We start from the raw sequence: 10,211 nt of genomic DNA, 5'->3' as shown, positions 1-10,211 counted from the left end.
CACTCGCAGAACAAGAGGGACATCTAGTGGTCTCTGGGCATCTGTCAACGTGTTCGTCCGCCCCGCAATTCGACATCCTTTCTTTCTCTCCTTTTCCTTGACCTTTGCAGCCTTCGCAGCTCCAGCAGCAAACTGGCCCAGCTGACCCTGGAGCAGATCCTGGAGCACTTGGACAACCTCCGCCTCAACCTCACCAACACCAAACAGAACTGTACGTAATATTTCCTGCATCGCTGTAAAAAATGTTGTGGTAATCTCCGAGCGGTTAGACTCAATTTAACCCTCTCTGGGGGAGATTCCACCAAAATGCAGCAGAGTAGCAAAAGCAAAAGCAGGAGTCCCCAAACTAAGGCCCGGGGCCCAAGGTCATTTACCTGGCCCCCGCCCTCAGTTTTAGACTTCACACCAAGAATCCTACTTAATGTGTTGTCGAAGGCTTTCATGGCCGGGATCACAGGGTTGTTGTATGTCTTTCGGGCTGTGTGGCCATGTTCCAGAAGCATTCTCTCCTGACGTTTCGCCCACATCTGTGGCAGGCATCCTCAGAGGTTGTGAGGTATGGAGAAAACTAAGCAAAGAGGTTAATATATATCTGTGGAAAGTCTAGGGTGAGAGAGGTCAGTATGAATGTCTTCTTCCTGCCTCTGGGGCATCCCTTGTTTAGAGTCGTTAACTGCTTTCCAGACATGAATCAACCAAGGGCAGCTAACGACTCTAAACAAAGGATGCCCCAGAGGCAGGAAGAAGACAGCAGATAAGCTTTTCAATGCTAATTTAAGTGATTAACTACACAACATTCACACTGACCTCTCTCACCCTAGACTTTCCACAGATATATATTAACCTCTTTGCTTAGTTTTCTCCATACCTCACAACCTCTGAGGATGCCTGCCATAGATGTGGGCGAAACGTCAGGAGAGAATGCTTCTGGAACATGGCCACACAGCCCGAAAGACATACAACAACCCTGCAATCCTACTTAACTTGACTATCTCATTGGCCAGAAGCAGGACCACACTTCCCATTGAAATCCTGATGTTGGTTAAAATTGTTTTTATTTTTAAATATTGTGTTGTTCTTTCATTTCCTCCATCGTGGTCAACTGTGAAATACGCACATATGGTAACAATGGAATATATTGTGTATACATATAATATTGATACTAATATTATAATGTAATACAATATAATACTAATAATTATGCAATACAATAATATTAATTATACATTATATATTAAATGCAATATTGCTAAAAATATTACGGTAGTGGTATAGGACAATATCTATATATATAAAAGAGTAATGAAATTTTGGCCTAGGACAAAACAACAAAACTACACATCCCAGAAACATTAAACTTGGCAAAACAACCCCTCATCCATGCCTCTATGTTCATACAACAAAAAGAAAAATAAAGGGAGATTAGAGGGAGAGGAAGAATTGTTTTTATCCATTTGCTGCCAGTTAGAAGGCTAAGCTCCGCCCACTTGGTCTCCTAGCAATCCACTCAGCCCAGGGCACAGGCAGAGTTAGGCCTCACTTAGGCCTCTTCCACACTGCCTATAAGATACAGATTATCAGATTTGAACTGGATTATATGGCAGCGTAGACTCAAGGCCCTTCCACACAGCTATATAACCCATTTATAATCTTATATTATCTGCTTTGAACTGGATTATCTTGACTCCACACTGCCATATAATCCACTTCAGTGTGCTGTCGGACACGACTGGACTTAATGTCTGGGGAAAACCTTTACCCTTTACCTTAACTACCACCAATTCCTCAATACTTTTATTTCCCATACCACCAGACTTCCCCACAGCAATGTGTGGCCGGGCACAGCTAGTATATATATATATATATATATACTATATAGCACAACCCCTCATCCATGCCTCTATGTTCATACAACAAAAAGCTCCAGCTACTCCAGAAAACGGCCAGGCTTTGAGACTGCAAGGCTATTCACTGCTATTCCACCTGGCCAACAAAGGATTCCCGTAAGCCACAGCAATGCGTGGCCGGGCAAAGCTAGTAGTAATATATAATGCTAATATGTGAGAGAGGGTGGGGTATAAATGTAATAAATAAATAAAATAGTTGGTGGGTTGGGTTTTTTTTTTTTTTTGGCACTACAAATAAGACATGTGCAGTGTGCATAGGAATTTGTTTGTATTTTTTTCAAATGATAATTCGGCCCCTCAACAACCTGAGGGACCATGAACCCACTTAAAAAATTTGAGGACCCCTGATCTAACTTTATCATCTATCTAACTCAGGGGTCCTCAAACTTTTAAAGCCGAGGGCCGGTCCACAATCCTTCAGACTGTTGAGGGGCCGAATTATCATTTGGGAAAAAAAACGGACAAATTCCTATGCACACTGCACATGTCTTATTTGTAATGCAAAACAACAACAACAATGAAAGTACAATACAGTATTTAAAAATGAAAACAATTGTAACCAACATCAACCTATCAGGATTTTAATGGAAAATGTGGGCCTGCTACTGGCCAATGAGAAAGTCAAGTTAATTAGGATTGTTGTTGTTGTTGTTGTGTGCCTTCAAGTCATTTCAGACTTTGGGCGAGCCTAAGTCTAAAATTAATTATTTATTCATTTACTACATTTATTTATTACATTTATATCCCGCTCTTCTCACCCTGAAGGGGACTCAGAGCAACTGTATGTACATACAATATATTATATTATTAGCATAGCACAATATTAGCATTATATATTACTATATTGAACTATACCACTATACTGTAATATTATATGTAACTAGCTATGCCCGGCCACGCGTTGCTGTGTTGTCTGGTGGTGTTGGTGAAAACTTGTTGAGGTAGTGGTGGTATTGAATGTCTGTTGTATGGTTGTCCTTATGTTTAGTATGCATTTGATTGTTTGTGTCCTGTGAAAGTGGTGAGGGTAGAGGGGGTCTATGTCCCTGTGTAGTATTGTATAATATTTATACGTTGTCCATGTGTTGTGAATGCTTGGATTGTGTCCTGCTGCATAGTAGAAAGGGTTGGGCTGGATGGCCTTTAGGGGTCTCTCCAAACTCTTGTGCCTGTCCCCTGGGCTGAGTGCGTTGCTAGGAGACCAAGTGGGCGGAGCTTAGCCCTCTAACTGGCAGCAATTGGATAAAAATAATTATTCCTCTCTCTCTAATTAGGACTTTATTTTTCTTTTCTTTTTGTTATATCAACCTAGAGCCATGGATGATGAGTTGTGTTGTCAAATTTCGAGGTTGAGGGGCCTGTAGTTTTGTTGTTTTGTCCGCTGCCCTGATGCCATCACTCTTTTATATATATAGATATATATCATACAATTAATATTATATGGTATTATTAGTATTATATTGTATAACATATTATTATCAATATTATATGTATATACAATATATTATATTATTTAAAATGATATAAAAATATTATATTATAAAACTGAGGGTGGGGGCCAGGCAAATGACCTTGGAGGGCCGCATCCGGCCCCCGGGCCTTAGTTTGGGGACCCCTGATCTAACTACATCTAGACTTGAGTAGTCCAGGGTGATTCCCAACAATAAAAAAATCATTTTGTCCCATGGTTTCAGAACTTATGATGCCTTCTCTCTAACCACGATATTCCCAAAGGCAAGAACTCCCAATATCCCCCCTTTGCTTAGTCGCTCTTTTCCATGTCTTTGCATTTTGTAAAAATCATCTTGGTTCTTTTTTGCCTCTCGGACAGTCTTCAGCCAAACCCCGATCCTTCAAGCCTTGCAGCACGTCCAGGCCAGCTGCGACGAAGCCCACAAAATGAAGTAAGTGCCCTGTTTTGTCAGTGGACCAGGGTCTTTCTGATATTTCCTGGGGCTGGATAAGGGGTCTCACCTTCCTGTACAACACCCCCCCCCCCCCAAAAAAAAGTTGGAATTAGATTAGGGAAAAAATGGTAATCGTCATCCCCATTTTTGGGGTATTTTTGTGTTCCTCACATAATAGTCGCAGAACCGTTTAGGCCTGAATTCGCCTTTCCTTCCTTCCTTGTTTCTCCAAAGGCAAGGCAGTTTAAAAAAAAACCTGGAATGGGATAATTTTTTAAATACCAAACAAAAAAAAATATCAAACAAAAAAACAAAAAAACCTCTGAGGATGCCTGCCATAGATGTGGGCGAAACGTCAGGAGAGAATGCTTCTGGAACGTGGCCACACAGCCCGAAAGACATACAACAACCCTGTGATCCCGGCCATGAAAGCCTTCGACAACACAAAAAAAGAGATTTCTAAAATGTATAAAACATTATTGGGCTGGTCAACGGAAGAAGAATCAGTGAAACAATGTATGACAAAGCTGGGCAAAAAATATTGGGCGACCTATTAAATACACAGAATGGGAACAAATTTGGAAAAGAAATTTAAAATTCACATACGCCTGGGATTTAAAAGAAAACTGGTTGAAAGTCTTTCACAGAAGAAGAAGCTGGAGACCATGTACAGAACTTGTTCAACTAAATGCTGGAAATGTAAACTTCAGGAAGGTTCATTTTTTCACCTAGAATTCAAAAATTTTGGAAGAAAATCCACGAAGAAACCCAAAAAACTCTAAATAATTTTTTTTTCTATGAAACCGGAACTTTACTTGTTAGGGATGCTAGATTCATCTCTAAAATGGGAACAAAATGAGGAGAAATTGTTAATTTATATAACAACGGCGGCTAGGATAACTTTGGCTATGAAATGGAAACTTGAACAGATTCCCGAATTAGAACTATGGCTGGAGAAGTTGGAAGAAATAAGAGACATGGACCAATTAACTTTTTACATGAAGAAAACAAGAGGTAAACCCATCAAATGGACTAATTGAGAAAAAGTGGACATATATCTAGAAATAAAAGAACAAAATAAGACAAGAGAAGAACCGGGACATTCCCTTATGTTACCCTTTCCCTTTGTTTTTAAACTTTGTATGTTAGCATCACCTAGATAAAATTCAATATATATATATATTTTTAAAAAAACAAAAACCTGGAATTGAGGTCTCTGGAGCTCAGATATTCCCTTTTGCCTCCGGAAAGCTTCATTACAGGTTTTGTAAACCGCTTTGCCTTCGGAGAAAAAAGGAAGGAAGCAAAGATCTTACCTCTCATTGCCTCCACTGTTTGCTTGAGGTTGACCATCTCTCCTCCTGTCTCAGAGGCAATCCAGTTAAAGAATGAAAAAATCAGTTTTTTTTTGTCACGACTGTCATATCCCTGGGATAAAGGTGCGACTATTACGTGATGAAATATGGCAACTTTCTCAAGTTCTGCTAAAACTACGCCAACATCGCTAATACTCTAAAGTTTTTGCACCACCAAATCAGGGATTGTTCACCATCCTTATATTGACGTTGCATTTGAGGCCAGTGGTCCAAACCGTCTGCTTTGCTGTGAGGATCCAGCTGCCCATTTTTGGGGCTGTTTTCTGTTTCCTTTGAGCAACCAAATGCAAAGGAGGAACAAGGGAGTAAGAGCTGTTACCCACAGAGGTGTAAAGCAGACATGCGTCCGCCTCCACTGAGGTGTAAAACAAACATGTGTCTACCTCCACTGAGGTGTAAAGCAGACATGCGTCCGCCTCCACTAAGGTGTAAAACAAACATGTGTCTACCTCCACTGAGGTGTAAAGCAGACATGCGTCCGCCTCCACTGAGGTGTGAAGCAGACATGCGTCTACCTCCACTGGGGTGTAAAGTAGACATGCATCCGCCTCCACTGGGGTGTAAAGTAGACATGCATCCGCCTCCACTGGGGTGTAAAGTAGACATGCATCCGCCTCCACTGGGGTGTAAAGTAGACATGCATCCGCCTCCACTGGGGTGTAAAGTAGACATGCGTCTACCTCCACTGAGGTGTAAAACAGACATGCGTCTACTAAGGTGTAAAGCAGACATGCGTCTACTAAGGTGTAAAGCAGACATGCGTCTACTAAGGTGTAAAGCAGACATGCGTCTACTAAGGTGTAAAACAGACATGCGTCTACTAAGGTGTAAAGCAGACATGCGTCTACTAAGGTGTAAAACAGACATGCGTCTACTAAGGTGTAAAGCAGACATGCGTCCGCCTCCACTGGGGTGTAAAGTAGACATGCATCTACCTCCACTGAGGTGTAAAACAGACATGCGTCTACTAAGGTGTAAAGCAGACATGCGTCCGCCTCCACTGGGGTGTAAAGCAGACATGCGTCTACCTCCATTGAGGTGTAAAGCAGACGTGTCTACCTCCACTGAGGTGTAAAGCAGACATGCATCCGCCACCACTGAGGTGTAAAGCAGAAATGCATCCGTTTCCACTGAGGTGTAAAGCAGACATGCGTCCGCTTCCACTGAGGTGTAAAGCAGACATGCATCTACCTCCACTGAGGTGTAAAACAGACATGCGTCTACTAAGGTGTAAAGCAGACATGTGTCCGCCTCTACTAAGGTGTAAAACAAACATGCGTCCGCCGCCACTGAGGTGTAAAGCAGACATGTGTCTACCTCTACTGAGGTCTAAAGCAGACATGTGTCCGCCGTCACTGAGGTGTAAAGCAGACATGCATCTACCTCCACTGAGGTGTGAAGCAGACCTGCATTCACCTCCACTGAGGTGTAAAGCAGACACGCGTCCACCTCCACTGAGGTGTAAAGCAGACATGCGTCTACCTCCACTGAGGTTTGAAGCAGACATGAGTCCGCCTCCACTGAGGTTTAAAGCAGACTTGCGTCCGCCTCCACTGAGGTGTAAAGCAGACACGCATCCACCTCTATTGAGGTTTGAAGCAGACATGCGTCCGCCTCCACTGAGGTGTAAAGCAGAAACGCATCCACCTCCACTGAGGTCTAAAGCAGACATGCACCCAAGGATCAGGTCCAGAGGAAAAGGCCGAGCGATGGATGTAGGAGATGCACGCAGCCCACCAAGAGTAGTCATTCACCACCGTCATTCTCACCGTGAACCCATCTCCCTTCCCTTTAGGTTCAGCGACCTCTTCTCCCTGGCCGAGGAGTACGAGGACTCCTCCAGCAAGGTCCCCAAGAGCCGGCGGAAAGCCACCATCTCCAGCCCTCGGAGCCGAAAGAACACGGCCCAGCCGGCCAACAACGAGGAAGAGTCGGCCTCCAGCAGCGCCTCGGTGAGTGGTGGCGGGGCTGCCACAGCAGATCGTACGCGGCTGGATGGCCATTTGTCTGGAAGTCTTCGATGGTGTCTTCTTGCCTGGCCAAAGAGGGCTATAGACTGGATGGCCCTCTTTGGGATCTCTTCCAATGCTAGGAGAGACCGACCATCTTCCCTTCCACTTGCAGCCCTTGGATATAGATACTGGGTCTTTCACTTTACAGAGAAAGAAGTAGACACAAAGACTATATAGCTATACTAGCTTGGGGACCCGGCGGTGCCTGGGTCATTTGAGCAAGGCATTGTTTGCCTGTTTTCCAAGTTTAGTCTAGATCCAATGTCAGCTGGGTTCAGTGGGTGCGAGTGAACTACAACTCCCCTATGCAAGTCCTATCGTCCATGGTCCATCCCCCTCCAAACAGTGCCAGGATGTAGAGTAGGTAACGAGGGCTCTGTGTGCCAAGTTTGGTCTTAATCAGTCACTGGTGGGGGTCGCAGTGGTCTCTGGAAGTGAGTGAAGGTATTGCATCTGCCATTTGTGTCCATTGCAGGGGTTTCAGGATGTGAGTGAAGGCACTGCAAGTCCCACCATCCTTAGTTCGTCCTCCCCCAATTTGCACTAGGACGTAAAGGGGGTCATGGGGGCTCTATGTGCCAAGTTTGGTCTTGATCAGTCACTGGTGGGGGTCGCAGGGGTCTCTGGAAGTGAGTGAAGGTATTGCATCTGCCATTCGCGCCCATTGCAGGGGTCTCAGGAAGTGAGTGAAGGCACTGCAAGTCCCACCATCCTTAGTTCGTCCTCCCCCAATTTGCACTAGGAGATAAAGGGGGTCATGGGGGCTCTATGTGCCAGGTTTGGTCTTGATCAGTCACTGGTGGGGGTCGCAGTGGTCTCTGGAAGTGAGTGAAGGTATTGCATCTGCCATTTGCGCCCATTGCAGGGGTTTCAGGATGTGAGTGAAGGCACTGCAAGTCCCACCATCCTTAGTTCGTCCTCCCCCAATTTGCACTATTTATTTATTTATTTATTTACAGCATTTATTTATTTATTTACAGCATTGTCACCCCGAAGGGGACTCAGGGCGGATCACATTAAACATATAGGCAAACATTCAATGCCTTTTAACATAGAACAAAGACAAACAAACATAGGCTCTGAGGGGCCTCGAACTTATGACCTCCTGGTCAGAGTGATTCATTGCAGTTAATTGCAGCTGGCTTGCTCTCCCGCCTGTGCCACTAGGACGTAAAGGGGGTCATGGGGGCTCTGTGTGCCAAGTTTGGTCTTGATCAGTCACTGGTGGGGGTCGCAATGGTCTCTGGAAGTGAGTGAACGTATTGCATCTGCCATTTGTGTCCATTACAGTGGTCTCAGGAAGTGAGTGAAGGCACTGCAAGTCCCACCATCCTGTGTACATTGTTAATGTATTTGCGCTGTTACTTTTGTAACATTGTGAGCCGCCCCGAGTCCCCACGGGGAGATGGTGGCGGGGTATAAATAAAGTTTTATTATGATTATATGGCCGCTTACTTTTCCAGGAGGAGGAAGACACCAAACCGAAGCCCACGAAGCGGAAACGGAAAGGCTCCTCGGCCGTCGGCTCGGACAGTGACTGAACGGGCGCCTCGAGGGGCATCTCCGTGCCCTCCTTCCGCACCGATCCGTCGCCGGCGGCACCCGAGGGCGCCCCGCAACCGAGAGAACGGCCGAGGGGACGCCGGACAATGTTCTCCATAGCAACGGCGCCCGAAACGGCGGTCGCAAGACCCCTCCGTCCCGCCCCCCTTCGACCTGCCCTCCCGTCTTTCTACGAGGTTATTTTTCCAGAAACCGCCCCAGTCTTTTCCAGAGATCCGAGAGCCTGCGGTTGAGTCTCCTCTCCCCGAGATGTACATAAACCGTGGCCCGAAGTGGGTGCTTCCAGTTGAGGATCCCCGGGTTGCGACTATTACGTGAGGATTGCTTTGAGGTTGTGGTATCTTTCCTCACCCGAGTCTTCTAAACTTCGCCGTACGACAATTACGATCTGGTTCACGGAAAAAGTCTGCTTCTCAATCTATACAACCATTCGGGCTCACCGGAAAAAATGGTCCGCCGTCTTTGAATTCCAACTCTTAATCAAACCCAGCCATCAAACCACAACCATCAGGTTTCCTCCCCGGTTCCCTTCCGGCCACCGTTTTGGCCAAATGCTTTCCCTTCTTCCTCTCGGAGGAGCGTACTTTCGGGACGTCTTTTCGGAACGACCGACGAGCAAAAAAGAAAAGAAAAAAGCGGTAGTTATATTTTTAAGCCCCATCTATCTCCCCGCCGAGAGAAAAGTATCATTTCTAAGTGATTTCTTTTTTTTTTTTTTTTAAAAAGAGAAGAGACGATAATAAAACTGTCGACACGGTTTTGTACGAGACGCTTGGTCGCGTCTTGTCTTTCCGGGGATCGCGGGAAAGTTGGGACGGAAACGCTCCGACCGGCGGTAAGATTGGCTCGCTTCCGTTTCCCAAACATTTTTGGGTTTCCGAGGTGGCGTCATATGATTCCGTTGTGCTCCCGGATGCACCGCAAGTCTCCAAATGGGAAAAGGGAAGGAATGAAAATATAGGAGTGGAAAATGCATCCACCTCCACTGGGGTGTAAATGTTGGGTCAGTGATCTCAGGGGACTAGTTTATAGTTTTAACTTTCAACTGATTTTTAATGGTTCCAGTATCCACAGGACCCATATCTCCATTTATACCCCTTACAGCAGGGGTCCCCAAACTTTTTAAACAGGGGGCCAGTTCACAATCCTTTGGACCTTTGGAGGCCGGACTATAGATGGCCACCGAGCAATGATGATAATAATAATAATAATAATAATAATAATAATAATAATAATAATAATAATAATAATAATATGAATAATAATAATAGAGGGTTGGAAGAGACCCCTTGGGCCATTGAGTCCAACCCCCTTCTGCCTTTGTGCACCAAAAGCACAAGCAAAGCATCTCTGACAGATGGCCTCCCTGTCTCAATGTAAATAAATAAATAATAATAATAATAATAATAATAATAATAATAATAATAATAGAGGGTTGGAAGAGAC

The 10,211-nt window shown here is 44.8% G+C and overlaps 1 protein-coding gene across 1 annotated transcript in view; it reads left to right on the top strand.

Annotated features, from left to right (window-relative positions):
• Positions 1-9,532, top strand: part of ints3 (integrator complex subunit 3) — a gene marked incomplete in the record, with an annotated part of 51,440 nt that extends 41,908 nt beyond the window's left edge. The window contains 4 exon segments of the mRNA XM_062964868.1: positions 111-211; positions 3,739-3,811; positions 6,986-7,142; positions 8,666-9,532. Coding sequence (XP_062820938.1) covers positions 111-211; positions 3,739-3,811; positions 6,986-7,142; positions 8,666-8,743 — 409 coding nt within the window.
• Positions 9,533-10,211: the final 679 nt, after the last annotated feature.

The sequence above is a fragment of the Anolis carolinensis genome, unplaced genomic scaffold (assembly GCF_035594765.1).
Source record: "Anolis carolinensis isolate JA03-04 unplaced genomic scaffold, rAnoCar3.1.pri scaffold_14, whole genome shotgun sequence".
NCBI lineage: Eukaryota > Metazoa > Chordata > Lepidosauria > Squamata > Dactyloidae > Anolis > Anolis carolinensis.
This window is presented reverse-complemented; position numbering and strand designations above follow the sequence as displayed.